Source organism: Danio rerio, chromosome 13 (assembly GCF_052040795.2).
Source record: "Danio rerio strain M-AB ecotype USA chromosome 13, GRCz13ab, whole genome shotgun sequence".
Lineage (NCBI taxonomy): Eukaryota > Metazoa > Chordata > Actinopteri > Cypriniformes > Danionidae > Danio > Danio rerio.
In genome coordinates this window covers 49,410,168-49,430,000 of record NC_141033.1, presented here as the reverse complement: position 1 = coordinate 49,430,000, position 19,833 = coordinate 49,410,168, and the positions used below count along the sequence as shown (strand labels likewise).

At 36.8% G+C, this 19,833-nt stretch overlaps 2 protein-coding genes across 3 annotated transcripts in view; both read left to right on the top strand.

Annotated features, from left to right (window-relative positions):
• ate1 (arginyltransferase 1) overlaps positions 1–19,833 on the top strand; it is a gene marked incomplete at its 3' end in the record, with an annotated part of 211,311 nt that overhangs the window by 28,407 nt on the left and 163,071 nt on the right. The window contains 1 exon segment of the mRNA NM_001089468.2: positions 14,453–14,664. Within this exon segment, the coding sequence (NP_001082937.2) occupies positions 14,453–14,664 (212 nt within the window).
• Positions 1–19,833, top strand: part of slc29a1a (solute carrier family 29 member 1a) — a 378,565-nt gene that overhangs the window by 256,694 nt on the left and 102,038 nt on the right. The window lies entirely within an intron of this gene.

Sequence of the window (19,833 nt, the reverse complement as noted above, 5' to 3'; positions counted from 1 at the left end):
AGACCTTCACTCATAATTCATGTTAATGAGAAATAAAGAGCAATTAAGAATATGCTGCTTTTTCTGACGCAGTTAAAGATGGCTGGCTTTTTTCAGGGCAGAACTAAGTGGTTGCTAAGTTGTACTGAGCAATTTATAATCTGTCACTTGCAAAGATGTTGTTTTATGTGATTGAGTTGTTGGTAAGATGTTCAGAGTGTTTTCTATGGTGTTTTTAATATTGTGCGGGTTGCTGGGTCATGTGAGCATTTAGTAATTTGTGGTAATTAGAATAATATCATTATCAGTAGTTTTTTTGGTCTTGCTATACTGTAAAATCGATTAGTTGACTTTACTTAAAGTGAGTAAACCTGTTGCTTTTAAAGTGATTGTTGAGTGGAAAAAAGTGAGTAAATTCATTGCTTTTAAAGCGATTAGATGACTTTACAGAAAAAATGATTGATCCTCTTGCTTTTAAAACAATTAGTTGACTGAACAACATTAGTAGATTCATTGCTTTTTAGAGTGCTTAGTTTACTTTACTTAATAAAGTGAGTAAACCCATTGCTTTTAAAGTGATTTAGTTTACTGTACTTAAAAAAGAGAGGGATCCTGTTGCTTTTAAAGTGATTAGTTGACTAAAATTAAGTAAATCCATTACTTTTAAAGCAACTAGTTGACCACTTTAAAATGTGAATAAATCCATTTCTTTTGAACCAATTAGTTGACTGAAAAAGTGAGTAAACAGTTGCTTTTAAAGCGATTAGTTGACTTTACTAAAAAAAGTGAGTAAACGAGTGACTTTTAAAGTGATTATTTGTCTGAAAAAGTGACTAAACCAGTTGCTTTTAAAGCGAGTAGTTGACTAAAATCAACTGGTTTAGTCACTTTTTTTAGTCAACTAATCGCTTTAAAATCAATGGATTTACTAACTTTTTCAGTCAATTAATTGCTTTAAAAGTGACTGGTTTACTCACTTTTTCAGTCAACTAATCGCTTTAAAAGCTACTGGTTTAGTCACTTTTTTAAAGCGATTAGTTGACTTTACTAAAAAAGTGAGTAAACCAGTGACTTTTAAAGCGATAATTTGTCTGAAAAAGTGACTAAACCAGTTGCTTTTAAAGCGAGTAGTTGACTAAAATCAACTGGTTTAGTCACTCTTTTAAAGCGATTAGTTGTCTAAAAAAGTGAGTAAATCCATAGCTTTTAAAGCGATTAATTGACTGAAAAAGTGAGTAAATCCATAGCTTTTAAAGCGATTAATTGACTGAAAAAGTGAGTAAATCCATTGCTTTTAAAGCGATTAGTTGACTAAAAAGTGACCAAACCAGTTGATTTTAAAGCGATTAGTTGGCTGAAAAAGTGACTAAACCAGTTGCTTTTAAAGCGAGTAGTTGACTAAAATCAACTGGTTTAGTCACTCTTTTAAAGCGATTAGTTGTCTAAAAAAGTGAGTAAATCCATTGCTTTTAAAGTGATTAATTGACTGAAAAAGTGAGTAAATCCATAGCTTTTAAAGCGATTAATTGACTGAAAAAGTGAGTAAATCCATTGCTTTTAAAGCGATTAGTTGACTAAAAAGTGACCAAACCAGTTGCTTTTAAAGCGATTAGTTGACTGAAAAAGTGAGTAAACAGTAAACGGTTTCCCTAAAGTTGGTAAACCCATTGCTTTTAACGCGATTAGTTGACTTTAAAAGTCACTGGTTTACTTACTTTTTTTAGTAAAGCGATTAATTGACTGAAAAAGTGAGTAAATCCATTGCTTTTAAAGCGAGTAGTTGACTAAAAAAGTGACTAAACTAGTTGCTTTTAAAGTGATTAGTTAACTAAAAAAGTGACTAAACTAGTTGCTTTTAAAGTGATTAGTTGACTAAAAAAGTGACTAAACTAGTTGCTTTTAAAGTGATTAGTTGACTAAAAAAGTGACTAAACTAGTTGCTTTTAAAGTGATTAGTTGACTAAAAAAGTGAGTAAACGGTTGCTTTTAAAGTGATTAGTTGACTAAAAAAGTGAGTAAACAGTTGCTTTTAAAGTGATTAGTTGACTTTCCCTACATTTGGCAAACCCGTTACTTTTAACGCGATTAGTTGACATTACTAAAAAAAAGTGAGTAAACCAGTGACTTTTAAAGCGATTAGTTGACTGAAAAAAGTGAGTCAATCCATTGCCAAAGCGATTAGTTGACTACTTTAAAATGCAAGTAAACCTGATCAAGTTTAGATTTGACTTTTTAAGCAGTAAGCATGTTGTAAAATGGAATTAAGGCAAACTTGTTTACACAAAAAAGTAAGGTAATGAAATGCTTTTTAAAGCATATGCTGAGTGCTTTAGATCATTTCCAGAGCATTTCACCTAATGATTCAAGTTATAGTGCAAACAGGAATATGTAGAAATAAAGTTACAATTTAAAATGAGTGTTGAAGTGAGTTTATTTCTGTGATGTAAAGCTAGATTTTCAGCATCATTACTCCAGCCTTCAGTGTCACATAATCCTTTTAAAATCATTATTGCAAGTTTGCAAGAGACATTTATTATTAGTATTACCACTGTTGAACATGGCTGTGCTACTACGAAAGCATCAGTTTCTTTTGAACAACAACAACAAAAACTTTTTACAGACTGAAGCAGTGAGAAGTGTGTGCACAGAAATAAAGGGACCGAAAAACAATTCTCAAATGCTTCATATAATATTCTTAGGAAAAAAAAGTTCTTTGAATCTGACACTGAAGGACAAGGAATGTGTATTATAGAAGTAGTTTTTCATGCTGAATGATTCTTGTGTGTTGACTCTGCCTGCCAGTAAAGGCCGGTCCAGGTAGTAAAAGTGTTTCTGTTCTCCACGCCCCACTCTTCTTCTTTCCATATGTTTTCCTCTCATAAAGGAGTGTGCCAGCTCTAATTCTCTGAGCCCTGAGTCATCCCAAACAGCAAAAATATACCTTACACTGTCCCCTCAGGGAATTTGTGTGTGTGTATATGTGTCTCTGCATCTGAATGAATGTGTTGCATGTACATGAGCGCGCATAACTGTATATGTGTGTCCATGAGTCCTCAAGGAAAGGCAGTTCTGGACTTTTTATGAACTGTTAACTGCTAGAGAGGGAAAATGTGTCTTCCGCAGGAACGGATCTGTCACAGTTTATCTCTCCCTCGCACACAGCGGCTCGCTCACAACAGCATGTGCTTATTACAAAAGGTCTGTGTGACCCCAAGTGCAATCCGGTCAGTGATATTCAGTGTTTATAGTTCAGCATTTGACCGCAAAGCATTTAATTAGTCTTGAAGCAATCGAATGCTTTTTTTCACACTTGATTTAATTGTATGTTTGTTTAAATATAATAATAATAATAATAATAATAATAATAATAATAATAATAATAATATAAAATAATAATAATAATAATAATAATATAAAATAATAATATTAATAATAATATAAAATAATAATATTAATAATAATATAAAATAATAATATAAAATAATAATATAAAATAATAATAATAATAATAATATAATAATGATAACATTAATAATATAAATGTTTTATATGTTTTTTCTATTGTCATTCTAAGTATAACACATTTTATTATTGAAACTTTTAAAATTAATTTTAATTAAATAAATGATTTAATGTTCTAGCCTGAAAAAGCTCCCTGAGTTGAATTTAAGTTCTTCAAAATCTTTTATTCTAATCATTTACTCACTGTCTTCATCCATTCATTCATTCATTCATTCATATATTTTCCTTCGGCTTAGTCTCTTATTTTTCAGGGTTAGCAGCGGAATGAACCCCCAACTATTCCAGCATGTGTTTTATGCAGCGGATGCCCTTTGAAAATCCTACGCACTCTTACATTTACACACATGCTTGTACACTACTGCCAATTTAGTTTATTCAATTCACCTACAGCGAATGTGTTTAGACTTTGGGGGAAACCCACACCATCAAGGGGAGAACATGCGAAATCCACACAGAAATGCCAACTGGCCTAGCCGGGACTCGAACCAGCCACCTTCTTGCTGTGAGGCGATCCAGAAAATATTTAAAAGTTTTTTTTTTTCTTATTCTGAGTCATTTTCCCTGTTCTTTTGTTTTGGACAATCTTATTATGGATTATTGTTTACAATTCTGAGATTATATCTCACAATTTTTTTAATTTTTAAATCTCTCAATTTTGAGATTATAAACTCTTGGGATTATAAACTTTGTATTTGCAAGGTTAAAGTTTTTCAATGCAGTTCAATCTTAAAACTTCAAACTTGCAATTCTGTGCAAAATGAAGGAACCCCTGTCAGCCATCAAATCTGAGCTTTATTTTGTATTCTCTATTGCAGGGGTTTTCAAAGTGTGAGGCGCGCCTCCCCTGGGGGGCGCCAGAGCATGTCAGGGGAGGCGCGGGAAAAATATATAAAAAAAATATAATTATTAAGTTTAATTAAGTTTATTGTCGCGCGCGTTTTAATCAGCTGTGTTGTCGCGCGCACGCTCAAGAGCGGTGTTGTCGCGCGCCTACTGAAGGGCGGGACCGAGGGTGTGCCGCGTCGCGATTCAAAGCCTTCAAGTTCAGGGCTTAAACCCAAAAGACGACGATATGATGATCAGTATTTGAGTTTAGGATTTACGTGGACAGGACCAGCTGATGAACCACGACCTTTATGTGTGGTTTGTCAAAATATTTTGGTTAATGACAGCATGAGACCCGCTAAACTTCGACTGTTTTGACTGGGATGAAGAGTTCTTGGATCTTTTAAAAACATTATATTAAAATACTTGTTATTACTCTGTAAATAATTGCACTTTCATGCAAATGATGATAAAGGTGAGTTAACAGTCTGACATCTGTCTGTGTCTTTATATATACTGTGTGTGTGTGTGTGTGTGTGTGTGTGTGTGTGTGCGTGTTTGGGAGGAGGGGGGCGCCAATGGATAAGTTGTGTCAAAAAGGAGGCCCACTGTCTTAGACTTTGAAAACCCCTGCTCTATTGGATTCAAGTCAGGTGATTGGCTGGGCCATTCTACAGCTTGGATCATTGTCCTGCTGAAATGTCCACTCTGGTTTCATCTTCATCCTCCTGCTGATGTAGATGTTGGACTGAAGCAGCTGATATTCATTTACACTGAGGAAGGGCAGAGGGTTGCTGAAGATCTATGGAGAGATTTCAGCTGCTGTCTGGGCTTTCACTGCCTTTCAACACCTTCCTTTCTTCATGTGTTCAATACTTTTCCCCCTGTGTCATTTCATTATATTACACATAACCTAATTTGTAAACTAGTTAGTTTTGTTTTCGGTGCATATATGGATTTCTTTGGTTGTTACCAACATCTGGGGAAAAATTCAACAGCACCTTCAGAATTTTGTTTTCTGAAAAAATTGGTGACGTGTTCAATACTTATTTCCCCCACTGTATATTCACTGAGAAATGGATGCAAATATACATTTTTAAAAGGGCATGTACTTTTTTTATACTGTATAGCAATCTACATGATGCCATCTCCAACACACTTTAGCACATTTAGCAAGGAACAGAACGCAGGTTTTCTTCCTCCTGGATTCAGCCCAGCAGCGTCTGCTCTTGCTCTCTCGCTCGTGTTTACTCTGGTTTGGAGAAAAGCCATTCGACATCTCTATCATCCCCGTGCCGTATTTACAACCCTGGCCGGAAACATTCCCTCCTCCAAGTCAACTAGAGGTATTAACAGGAAAAGAGGGAAAGGATGAATGTTAAGAAAGAGCTAATTGTCTCGACAAATCTGGCTTTTTGTCAGAGGAAGTCACAGAGCAGCGCTCGGAGGTCCCGCATCTCATGCGAAGCGTGTAAAGACTAGATTTATTAGAGGAAAGTGTAAATAGTCTGTTATCAATGTGCCTTTTTTTTAAAGCTGGGCCACATTTGGGCTTTTGTGTTGCAAGTGTAGCTTAACAAGTAGCATCCGGGTATAATGCTGCTCTTCTAAAGATAGCTTCTAAGACTTCTGGAGTTTAATGCAGCCTTAAATTAAAGAAAGGAAGCAAACAGTGTTTTTGTGGTGTTCATGGGTGAATCTATTAGGACTTGTCCAGGATGTGTGGAGGATATATTTCAGCCTAGATTCAAAGCATTGAAAGTCAGGGAATTATATGTTATTCCTTGTCCAAATCATGGAATATCAGGCTTTTTTTGTTTGTCTTTTAAAAGTTGACTTTCCATTAATCAACATTTCTGATCATTCATTCATTTTCTTTTCAGCTTTGTCCAGGGGTGTCCAAACTCGGTCCTGGAGGGCCGGTGTCCTGCAGATTTTGGCTCCGACTTGCCTCAACACACCTGCAAGGATGTTTCTAGAAAGCCTAGTAAGACCTTGATTAGCTAGCCCAGGTGTGTCTGATTGGGGTTAAAGCTAAAATCTTCAGGACACCGGCCCTCCAGGACCGAGTTTGCCTGGCTTAGTCCCTTTATTAATTAGGGGTCGCCACAGCGGAATGAACCGCCAACCTATCCAGCATATGTTTTACGCAGCGGATACCCTTCCGGCTGCAACCCATCTCTGGGAAACATCCATACACACTCACGCTCATGCACTACAGACAATTTAGCCTACCAAATTCACCTATAGCGCATGTCTTTGGACTTGTGGAGGAAACCGGAGCATCCGGAGGAAACCCACACAACATGCAAACTTCACACAGAAATGCCAACTGACCCAACCGAGGCTCGAACCAGCAACCTTCTAGCGATCGTGCTACCCACTGCGCCACCGTGAATGTTCTTCATTTACGGCAATATTTCCACAACTTCTTGTGTCGTTTTGCTTTGAAAATATTGATAAATTTACTCATACTCATTCATGACTTTTTATCAAGAGAACCATTGGTCTCCAATTCATATAAAGTGAACACGGAGTGAAACAAAGGTAGGAAGTGTTTACCTCTTAATCGTATAAATCTGCTCATCATATTGAGACATGACTCTAAACGATGAAAATATGCAACTTTTAAAGTCTCTTTAGTTTAGTGCTCAAAACAACGAATGTTCAAATAGGCATTGTGTCATGTTTACCACAATCAAGTACTGCAGAGCTCGCTGGTGAACTACAATTTAGTCATGAACTACAAATCCCTACATTCCGCTACACATACACCAGGTTTCACTTCCACTGATCACACACGCAGCTGAATCCTGTCACTATTGATTGTTTGGACTATTTATACACCCTGCACCCGTTTGTTTTTGTTTGGCATGTTGTTCATGTGCTGTGTTCCCGTACCTTGTCTTAGTTTCCTGTTTTGTTTATTATTGTTATTTTGATACTTTGATTTTTGGATGCCCTGTTGTTTTCCTGTTATCTGCACGATTACTTCTTCATTAAATGCAATTGGATCCTACCTTTTTGTATCCGTCTTTTCAACGTATCATGACACATTGGCTAAATGTGCATTGTGGTTGATGTCATATGACACGTCTAAAGCACGTTGGGCTGCGGACACACTGGGCTTTTCCTCCCATAGACTTTCATTCACACGCACTCGAATGCGTCAGACCCAAACGCAGGGTCATGCGTCAAGTCTCGCAGGTTGCTGTGGTGCAAAGTTTAAGCTTGGTGAACTCTGACCTGCGAAATCGCATCACTTGACTGCGTGAGACCAATCGAGGATCAAAACATGACCTCTCTGGACAGAAATTTAAAACATGGAGCAATCACTCGCTTTTTTAAATGTCTAATAATCTTGTTTAAGCTTTTCACTCATCATAGTACACGTGCTGCTGATGATGTGACAATAAAAGTGATTTGATTTGATTTAATTCCACCCCTTTTCGCAGCGCCGCACGACAGAATACTGCATGCTCAAACTCTAATGTTACCGTAGCTGAACACACACATTGTACTATTTGTACTATGTGTATGACAACTCAAAGTATCTTAAAACAAATAAACAAACAAACAAAAAAAGTATAATGTTTAATTTATTTATTTATTTATTTTTAGTTGTGATTGTAGATAGGTCTTTAATCTAGTTTTGAACTGGGAGAGTGTGTCTGAGCCTCAGACGCCATAAAGGAGAAGGCTCGACCTCCTTTACTCGACTTTGCTATTCTAGGTGCTACCAGAAGCCCTGAGTTTTGAGATCTTAAAGAGCGAGTTGACCTTATTCCATAAGGATAATAAGGTAGTACAGTCTAAATGCTTTAAAATAATACATTGTGTGTGAAATAAGCTTAATTGTTATAAAAATGTCACAATGCCAAAAATCACCTGCCTCTTTTTTTTTTTAATGCAATAAATGATTTCCTCATGGTAATGATTGTTTATTAGATTTATATGCTCTGCTGACAGGTTTAGTTAGATGCACTCAGCGGTGCTCCAGTATCTCTTTCTTCCTGCAGGGTGAATGTTTGATGGCAGGCGGGCAGGCGGGCAGGCTGACGCTTGGCGGCGGCTGGCACTGGGACAGATAGGAAATGGCCCTGCTTTCCTTATTGCTCCAAACAGGATGTCAGTGTGTAAACTGTTGACATGGGATGCCGGGAGCTCTCAGAGGAGCTGGCATTATTCCAGAGAGAGAGAGAAGGAGAGAGAGAGAGAGAATTTTACAAGACTTCATTACAATAAAACCAATACAATACAACTGTAAATAATTAATTTCAAGTTAAATAAGACCACATGCATTTCAAATGAAAGTAAAAACAACATTTGTTTCATTCATACAGCACAAAGCACCAAATATTTTCAAAAGTGTCCAAATATCCATGTGCTTATAGTGATTATTAAACCCTGGCCTGTACCATACTTGAAAAAACAACTACTACATTACCTTCTACATTGTGTTCAATCAGAGAGAGGGAGAGGGAGAGGGAGAGGGAGAGGGAGAGAGAGAGGGAGAGAGAGAGAGAGAGAGAGAGAGAGAGAGAGAGAGAGAGAGAGAGAGAGAGAGAGAGAGAGAGAGAGAGAGAGAGAGAGAGAGAGAGAGAGAGAGAGAGAGAGAGAGAGAGAGAGAGAGAGAGAGAGAGAGAGAGAGAGGTTATTGCTTTGTATACAGACACATATATATTCTGCCAAAGTTGAAATACATTATGACACATAAACTGTTTATCTTGCACTGTCTAACAAATGAATTCAGTTTTGTTATTGGCCATAAGGACAGGATGTGAGGAGATTACAAACACTTCTTGTGTCAAGTATGCACGTCTGTTTTCATAATTGCCAGTTCATCAACCGCAGCCAGAATAGACTGTAGCAAATGCCGTGCAATATTAAGGATTATTTTGCAGTGTTCTGATTATTCTCAGAAATGTAAATAAAGCTAGACATGTGATTATGCTTTAAAAGTTTCGAAGAAAAATCATGTCAGAAAATTCACAGAAATGTTATATATATTTTATAAATATAATTTATATTATATTATCCTAAGTGATGTTTAACAGAGCAAGGACATTTTCAGAGTATGTCTGATAATACTTTTTTCTTCTGGAGAAAGTCTTATTTGTTTTATTTCGGCTAGAATAAAAGCAGTTTTTAATTTTTTAAAACCCATTTTAAAGTCAAAATTATCAGCCCCTTTAAGGTATTTTTTATTAGTCTACAGAACAAACAATCATTATTCAATACCTTGCCTAATTACCCTAACCTGCCTAGTTAAACTAATTAACCTAGATCTTTAAATGTCACTGTAAGTTCTATAGAAGTGTCTTGAAAAATATCTAGTCAAATATTAATTATTTACTGTCATTATGGCAAATATAAAATAAATCGGTTATTAGAGATGAGTTATTAAAAGTATTATGATTAGAAATGTTGCAGGGGGGCTAATAATTCTGACTTGTGTGTGTTTCTAAAAAACATTGAGATATATACACACACACAATTTTAAATTAGTTTTTTCATTTGTCCATTACTGTGACAAAAAATGACTGATTCAGCAACATTTTCACAATTTATGACAATATTTCATAAGTTGTTTTGCTGTGGAAGTACACAAATTTACTCATCTTACTAATTCATGACTTTTTGACCAGAGAACTATTGATCTCTATAACATTATATATATATATATATATATATATATATATATATATATATATATATATATATATATACATACATACATACATACATACATACACACATACACACATACACACATACACACACACACACACACACACACACACACACACACACACACACACACACACACACACACACACACACACACACACACACACACACACACACATACATACATACATACAGTTGAAGTCAGAATTATTAGCCCCCCTGAATTATTAGACCACTTGTTTACTTTTCCCCTAATTTCTCTCTATCGGAGAGATGATTTTTTTTAACACATTTCTAAACATAATAGTTTTAATAACTCATTTCTTTTAACGGGTTTATTTTATCTTTGCCATGATGACAGTAAAAAATATTTGACTAGTTATTTTTCAAGACACTTCTATACAGCTTAAAGTGACATTTAAAGGCTTAGGTTAATAAGATTAACTAGGCAGGTTAGGGTATTTAGGCAAGTTATTGTATAACGATGGTTTGTTCTGTAGATTATCGAGAAAAAATATAGCTTAATGGGGCAAATAATTTTGTCCATAAAATGATGTTAAAAAATTTAAAACTGCTTTTATTCTAGCTGAAATAAAACAAATAAGACTTTCTCCAGAAGAAAAAAAATATTATCAGACATACTGTGAACATTTCTTTGCTCTGTTAAATATAGTTAGAAAATATAAAAAAAGAAGAAAAAAATTCAAAGGGGGCTAACAATTCTGACTTCAACTGTGTATATATATATATATGAAACAAAGAGAAAAAGCTTTTAATTCTTATCCATGTAAAGTCTACTTTATCCATACATATTTGAGACCTAATTCTAAATTATGAAAATATACTTAAAATACAATATATAACTTACAAATACAAACATACGATAAACTAAATTTTGCTCTTTTCTCAATAAAACCCATTTAAATAAATAAATAAGCAAGCTATGACTAGTTAATTTTAAATTTATTCTAGACCATAATATCCTTTTAAAGAAATTTAGAGTGGGAAGTGTTTCAAGACAGAATCTGTTGACAGTTTTTGCTACTTTTGCGCAAAATTCATCAGGGTTTATGTTGAATTTTTTTTAAAGTATATAAACACAAAACTTAACACATTAAATAAAAAATAAAAACATTTTACATTTTATTTGAAGTTTACAATACCAATCCAATAAGAACCACTTGTTTGGTAAACAAAGTCTGTTATGTAATATATCTTCTAAAAAAACTGAAAATTCATAAAACAAAATTGTAAATAAATCATATAAACATGATTGAAATATTATTCAATAAGATTACTGAAATTAATGTAAAAAATTAATAAAATAAATATATATTTACATACATTTACATAAGTAAATAAATAGACTAAATGTGCTGATAAATCTGTGTATTTCAGCAGGCCCTGATTCCATGTGGCGTATTTATAATCATTCATTTTTCTTCGGCTTATTTATCAGGGGTCCCCACAGCGGAATGAACCCCCAACTATTCCAGCATAGCTTTTATGCAGCGGATGCCCTAGCAGCAAACCAAAGAAAAGCAAACACGCATACACTCTCGCATTCACACACACTCATACACTACGGCCAATTTTGTATACCCAATTTGCCCATACTGCATGTCTTTGGACTGTTGGGGAAACCGGAGCATCCGGAGAAACTCCACGCCAAGACGGGGAGAACATGCAAACTCCACACAGAAATGCCAACTGAACCAGCAACCTTCTTACTGTGAGGCGTCAGTGCTAACAACTGAGCCCCTTTAGAGTGGGAACCCTGTTGTGTCTGTGTGTTAGCTCAGCTTTACACCATCACTGTACACCATATACCCTGCTCTCTAACCTTCTCTCAATAGTAAATGGGTGGCCGGTTGCCAGGTCTGCTGCCGTATGCTCTCAAACAGTAACTGATGCAATGACCCTCAGCGTCCTCCTTTTTCCTGACCAGGCCTGCCTGTCGTTCTCGATCTGGGATTACCACCTCCTCCGGTTTCCTTCAGGGCAAATTGAACAACCGTCTCCACACTTTCATTTAAACCCGCGAGTGGCCTGAACAATCCTCGCAGAAAGCAGCGGGAGTCAACAAACAGAGCCCGTGTTGTTTTACAGCTGCGATGATGTCATGATATGTCAAATGACTTCCATCTAAACAGGAGGACCCGGCCCTGCGTTTTTACTAATTCAAACTCACTGAAGCACACACACACACATCATGCTCGTAACTGGATCACACACTCCTACGGTTCGCAAATACGTGCCCGCGAGCTGCTCACGGAAACATACTCTCACACCCAGAAAAATGGCTCCAAATGTGGGATGTGCTGGTTTTGATTATAGCTCTCCTCTATTAGACAGAAACATGCTGCACAGTTTATGCGGTAGTTTTGTATTCTTGGTTTAGTTTCAATCGGGAATCTCAGGCCTCGGGTTTCAGACTCCCGCTGCTGGGTTTCCTCTTGCTCTTCGGTGAGATGTCAGCTTTTCCACTGAGCTGAACTATTTATTTGACATATTTTAGACACAGGGTGCGCCTCCGTCTGTGGGCACACATTCTTAATCATTACACATGCCACATGTAGCTAACATGAAATCCAAATTGACCTATTTCCTTTCCCGGTCTGAATGTGCGTGATTCATCTGTGCACTCTTTCTTTTTTTTTCTAAAGACTAATCTAAAACCTACTTGTTAAAAGTTACTTGCAAAAACACCCATTTGACACAATCAAATAGATTCATTATAGATGAAATCAGTTCTCCACCTCCATATAATTCAAGTTTATTTGTATGGATTATTGCATTACAGTCAAATTAAGTTATAAGTTACAATCAAAAATAAGATATTATATACACTCACCGGCCACTTTATTAGGTACACTTTACTAGTACAATATTGACATAATGGCATCACTCAGTTGCTGCAGATTTGTCGGCTGCACATCCATGATGCGAATCTCCCATTCCACCTCATCCCAAAGGTGCTCTGTTGGATTTAAAAATGATTTTTGAAAGATTGCTGAGCAATGATGCTGAAAATTCAGCTTTTCGTTATAGACATAGGGCTCTATCTTGACGGTCCATGCGCAGAGCGCAAAGCGCAGTGGCGCAAACGCTTTCAGGGCGTGTCAGAACACGTTTTTGCTAATTTACGGAAGAGAAAATCCGCTTTGCGCCAAGGCGCATGGTGTAAAAGGGTTGAGTTTATTTTCTTAATGAGTTATAGGTGTGTTTTGAGAATAAACCAATTAGAGTCTCATCTCCCATTCCCTTTAAGAGCCAGCTGCGTCGCGCCAAGAGCGCATTCGCTATTTACAGGACGCAAAGTAAGTCTAAGTGGAAAAAATGAGCTTTTCACAAGCAAACAGTTAACAGTGTTTTAACAGAAAACTGTTAAACAGAGCATCTACTGCGTGAGAATGAGAGATAATGGATCACTTTCACTTTCGCTCTTGGATAGGGAAACCTTTACACACAGACATTAATTAGTCTATAAATAATTAATTGCGTTTATTAAGCGCAAATATTCGTTTCAAAACTATTTCTAAATTCAGTTCTAATTTCCAGCAAACGAATAAATCAACAATAATAACGAAGTCAAAAACCTGAGTTATATCCTAAAACACATGCTGTGCCCCATATGGTCTAAAACCTGACAGGTGGGCAAATCTAAGTTTGTTTTTAAAAAAACAAATATAAATATGGATATGATAAATAATACTGCTAATAATAATAACATTATACAAAAGCAAATCGTTATGAATGAACTGAAAAAGCCTCCTGAGATGATGAAGACATAAAAGCAGTGATTTTTCATATTTATGTAGGCTGGAAAATAATATGTTTTGTAATATTTTAATCCTTTATATTTATTTCCAATATCTATTCTTATTATATCCTATATATATCCTTAATATTTAAATTTTTTCATATGTAAAGATATTTGCCTATTGCTCTCTTGTGTGTATTAAGCAGTGCGTAAGCGAGTAAGTGAGTTTAGACCGGGTTAGTTTTGGTCTAATGAAAAATCTATTTTAGTTTCTCAAAATAGCAACGCGCCAGCGGTCCGCCTCAGAACGCCTCCCTTTTTAGACCAGAACACCTATGGACGCACAAATGAGCGCTAATGCATTTGCTATTTAAACAGCGTAGCGCAACGCCTCAAAACGACTCCTGCGCCAAGCTGAAACTACTAAACAAGTATTGCGCCGCGCCTTGCGCGACATTGTACCTGGTGTATGATAGGGCCCATAGACTCTTTATTGTACTTTTGAGTAATTAAATGCAGACTTTAATGAGACATTTTTTACAACCTAATCTTTAAAGATTTTTCAAAAAGTAAGCTAATTGCTTGTTTAACCTAATGATAGTGTGTGTACTACTGTTAATTAGTAAATTATTTAGCTGAAAATGTATCTTCTATCATTGCCGTCATTTCTAGGTAAAGGAGCCGATCCCAGCAGGCCTCCGTGTCGGAAAGCTAAAGACATTAGGAAAGAGAGAAGACTTCAAAAAGACCAACAGATGCAGCAAGAAGCTGTGTCGTCTTCTCCAAATCCAACCCCATCAAAATCTTCTTCATCTAATCAGCCCAAATCACTGGAGGAATTCATTACAGAGTCTTTACCCAATGACCCTCTGCACCGCTTAGAGGTAAGACCCTTTGCTTTTATATAATACTTCTTTGAAGGGAAATCGCTGAAAGCAGCCAAAGCAAGAGAGGATTCACCAATCACACTTGCCAATCTCAGGCAATGTCCACACAAACATGGCTATTTTAAAAAATCTATGCTGTTTAGGCATTTTTCCACATAAAAATGCAGTATCAGGTGACTTTCAAGAAACTTTGTCTAGGTCAGTTTTTAAAAACTCTGGTTTCTGATTTCTCTTTTTCGATTGGTCAACATGGTTTTACTCTAATGCTGGATTCACACCAAACCTTGTCACTTGCTCTAGTTTAGTCAGGGAATGTATTTAACCTCATACAATGTATCTGCTCAAATTAGATCACTCGAAAGATGTGATTTGAGACTAATTCTTTGCGTTTGCATAGGGGAAGGGCAAAGAGTCAGGGCATAGGGATGAGCCCTTCCAATCTGAACGCAGTTCATGAAACTAAACAACTTCCCTGCTTAAAGGATCATGGCCTGAAGTGTTCATCAGGTGTATAAAATTCCAAAGTTTTGAGCACTTTAGTTTGGACGACACTTCAATATGGCGGCTGTGATGTGTTCAAGTGCCCATCGGAAGGCGATATTTCCCACTTGGAATGCGCCGACGTTGTACTGTATGCATAGCCTAATATACCAAAGACTATACAATACACAAGACATGTCACTCGTACAGTTTGGAATGGGGAAAATTGTTATGGTCAGTATGGGAATGAAGCCCCGCCTACTAGTACAGGAGCCAACTATCAATCGCTATAGACTGACACTTCTTCGGCGGAGGGTCTCGGACCAGACATGAGTTTCTGCAGATTTTGTGTGATTCAAACATTTAGAAATGAAACTAAAGAGAGCGCTGCTGTTGTATTTTATTGATGATTCCTAATATGACTTTGAATTGTAAGTTTCGCGAGGAATTTTGATGAATTTGATGTATCCCCATTCAAACAGAATGCCCGAGCATACCGTCCGTGAGGTGTTTCAAAGATGGCCGCAGAGTTAAATGACTTGTCTTAAAGGGACTTTGACAATACTTATAGTTTTAGACAAGCAAAAAATATAGTTTTGTTTTCAGAAATAGGTCAAAATTAAGTGAGTTTTTTAATTATTTTTTTAAGAACAACTAAAATAGTCAACACAAGGTTATTGTGAATACATACTCTGGTCTACATTTCTGGAAAACCACAAAAATGGGGCTACATCTGACTGCATTTTGTGTGAGAAATGAATGCTACGGGGGCAGTATGACGCTGCCGACAGCTTCTGTTCCTATTTGCGCTACTGCTGACCGATTACTTCCATATTAATGGCTTTTCCATTGTTACTAGTTTGCCCAGTGGCTCTCTGCGATGTCGTGTGGAGCAGAGTGGACCACGACAACAGGGTTTGAGTCCGGTGAAGAACGGTTCCAGAAACCTGGTAAAACAAAATCAAATAAATAAATAAATAAATAAATAAATAATTAGCTAAAAGCGTGGTAAATTCTAAAAAAAATTAAAATAAAACAGTGCGTGAAACTAAACAACTGCCCTCCTCAAAGGATCATGTCCATCAGCTATAGCATTCAAATTTGTAATTCTAAAGGACCCTTTGAAGTGACCAGTTTTGAGCACTACAGTTTATTATGAACGACACTTCATTATGGTGACCATGATTGTTTTCATTTTTTACTGCTCATCCGAGGGCAATATATCCCGTTTGGAATGCCCCAAAAAATAATCAAATAAATAAATGAATAGTTAATCGGCTGAAAATGTGGTAAAATCTGTAAACGGGGTGAAGTCGTGCGGCCATTGCTATTTGTGACGCATTGATATTTATCGGTTGGGTTCAGGGAAGGGGGCATGGGTCAGTCGGTTAGTCAGTTAGAGCAATCTGAGGAGGACACGCAAATGGCATACGTGAGAGAATTTTAAGACCATCAAAAAGTGTACACAGTGGCCTTCGGTGGATTTGCGAAAGCAAAAACTGCAAGCAGACGTAGCCCTGGGTATGTATTTCGCTGTCCCCAGAAATGTAGACCCCGGTACGTATCCACAATGAGCCTGGGTTGAAAATAATTTTCTTTGAGTTAAATTTATTGTGCTCACCCCATTGGCAGATTATTTGGCTTGTTTTAATGGAAAACTCACCTAATTATTCATGCTATTACTGAATTCCGAGTGGCATGGGGGCGCAGTGGTTAGTACTGTGCCCTCACAGCAAGAAGGTCGCTGGTTCGAGCCCCAGCTGAGTCAGTTGCCATTTTTGTATGGAGTTTGCTTGTTCTCCTGTGTTGTCGTGGGTTTCCTCCTGGTGCTCTGGTTTCCCCCACAAGTCCAAACACATGCACTAGGTAATTAGGGTAAGCTAAATTGTCATTGGTGCATGTGCGTATGTCCTGGTCCTTCAGATTGGGGGTTGGACGCTGGGCTAACGACCCACCTTGTAAAAAATTATATGTTGCAAAACCAATATGGTGCAACTAAATATCAACTTTGATAGAAACGGCTCTGGGAGTAAGTAAGTATTACTTAACTCCATTCTTGGTGTGAACCCAGCATAAGGCTTTTATTATCGGCCATTGATTGGTCATGCTCTTGACCCTGCATAACAGTGTGTTTTTACATTTTTATACAGAGGAAGATTTATTTATTTATTAACAAAGGCAAGTTGAACTCTTTAAAAGTACCGCATGTGAACCTCAAAGTTACAACTATTAAGCTTGGAGTTTCATCATGGGTAAATATACCAGGCCTTTCTCATCACAAGTGTCCTCTCCTGCTTTTGCTGCGATTGCTTGGGTGAAGTCAGCATGAGTAAACAGCCAGTGTTTCTGCTATCTAAGCAACTCCGTATAAAAGGCTATCTTATGCCACCAAACGTCATCATCCCTGGAGACGCCACCAGGCAGATTCATTCCTCAATTAGCTTGTGGACCGGATTGATTTGATTGACTTCAATATGTCATTCAATTATCTTAAGTGGATCGCAGTCAATGTCACTGTCATCTGAACAAGGTTAGGGGTTCACTTCAGAAACAAAACACGAGGAAAAGCGCCACGTTTGCAGACTTCAAGACCAAAAAACTCTTTATTTCATCATGAACGCTCTCAAGAAAACAAACAACTTGTGCATCTGTTTAATCCTCAGTGTGATTTGCGTGACAGACCCTTGTGTTGAAATATAAACACTGTAGTTAAATGCTCAGTCCTTGAAGTCTGTTTGTTAGCACTTATCTCTATAGTGTGTAATGAAAACAGATGCGTTTAAAAACAGTATCACACATTTCCTCTCCAAACTTCACTTTATCACTTCTGTAATGGGGGTGTTAAGGCTGATTTCTGTAAATCTCCTTTTTGTGGGGTCATTAAGCCTTCGGAGATGAACCTCAAGGACACACTGGCTAATGAGATGTTTACTTGTAGCCAATCAGACACGCGTGGAGTTTGATTTATCACAAGCCAATGTGCTTTAAGTAAAGGACTCTCTGTTTGGCAAGGAAAAGATTAGTTAAAAATGCATTGCATTTCACTTCTAGCCTTAACTGTAGCTTTTTATGCCATATTTGACTGAAGGGATAAAAAATGAGCATTTGCTGGCATCCAAGATAAAGGTGTCTATTTATTTATTCTTTAGAATAACTACAAAGAACATATTTTTAGTTGAAACCATTATGATGATGATGATTTAGAAAATGCAAGTCAGAGTTTACCGGCACTTTGGGAGTCAAAAATATCAGCGAAAATAAATTGAGTGGCTTTTGAAGATACATTCAGATCTCAAGAAGTAATTCATTTGATTCTGAATATTCTGAATATTATTTACATTAGTGATGCAACAATACAGTTAGCCCACGATTCAATACATACCTGGGCTTTTAACACTGTTTTCGGTTCGGTTGAGTTCTCATGGCTTGACATGTTTTTTTTTTTATTCTATAGGCAAAAGGAACAGTAAGAGGTTAAGGAGAAAAAAATTAAAAACGATTTATTGCAATAATCATTTAGTTTTACTTAAGAGCCAAGAAAAGTACACTTTTTTAGTGTATTGTATAAAAAAAAACAAAAAAAACACTGAAATCTAACAGCTGCTGAGAGCCCATGGACAAACTGGGGAACACATAAAATTCTTTTTAAAATTTCCATTTTGAAAAGAATAAACATACATGTGAAGTTAATAAAGATAAATTGGCCATTTCAAATAAACCTATTTGTACTTAATTAAGACGGTTTATTTATGTTTACTTATCTTGGTGTTGAAAAATGCGAGACTGTAGTCTGTAACATGGATCGAGTGCTTTTATAAGATGACAAAAGCCCACATCTCCAATCACCTAAAACAGCTGCAAATCTTTAGCAATAAACACCTCCACTGCCCACTGATGGCGCTGCAGATGTGCAGTCATGGTTTTACATGTGGAAAATGCTTTTTTCTTTTATTGGCATTATACTTACCGGCAAAACCAAAATGTCCTCACTCGGCAGATTTGAAAGATGCCAGCGCTTTCTTGTACTGTTGCCTCAGCCTCACTTCACCGCCGCTCGCAATGTTTAAGTGTGGAATAATGGTCAAGCGCCCCCTAATTTTAGAGCATAGTGATTGGATATTTACTTGCGGGGACAGTTTCCTCATCTCGGCTCATGGACTTACAGGCACACAAAATCAATTCGGGGAGATATAAAACGCACGTGAATTATTTAAACGCAAAACCGAGAAAACCTCAATTCACAAGCGCGTATCGAACCGTGGAGGTCGTACTGAACGGTTCAATATTATATTGAGAACGGTGGCATCCCTAATTTACAGCATTATCGTTTTTTTATCCACAGCCTTGGCAAACATTTCTGTAGGTACAGTACAGTACACTGTAAAAAGTACAATGGTGGAAAATCATATAGTTAAAGTACTTTTACTCGCCTAAAAATGTAGAGCAAGTTAGGGTAAAAGTATCTGTAGTAAATATTACTCAAAATGTAAAAAGTAGACCTTTCAACAGTTCTCAAGAGTAGTGAGTATGACGCTGTAAAAAAGCTGATGTGTTAACATTTAATTTGTGGATGTGTGTAAACAAAACATTCTGTAGTGCTTTTAGTTATTGCCCAGCAGGCACACAACGTCATAAGACGTTAATGTTAGGTTAGATTTAGGTTGTGATGTCAGGTGACCAAAATTC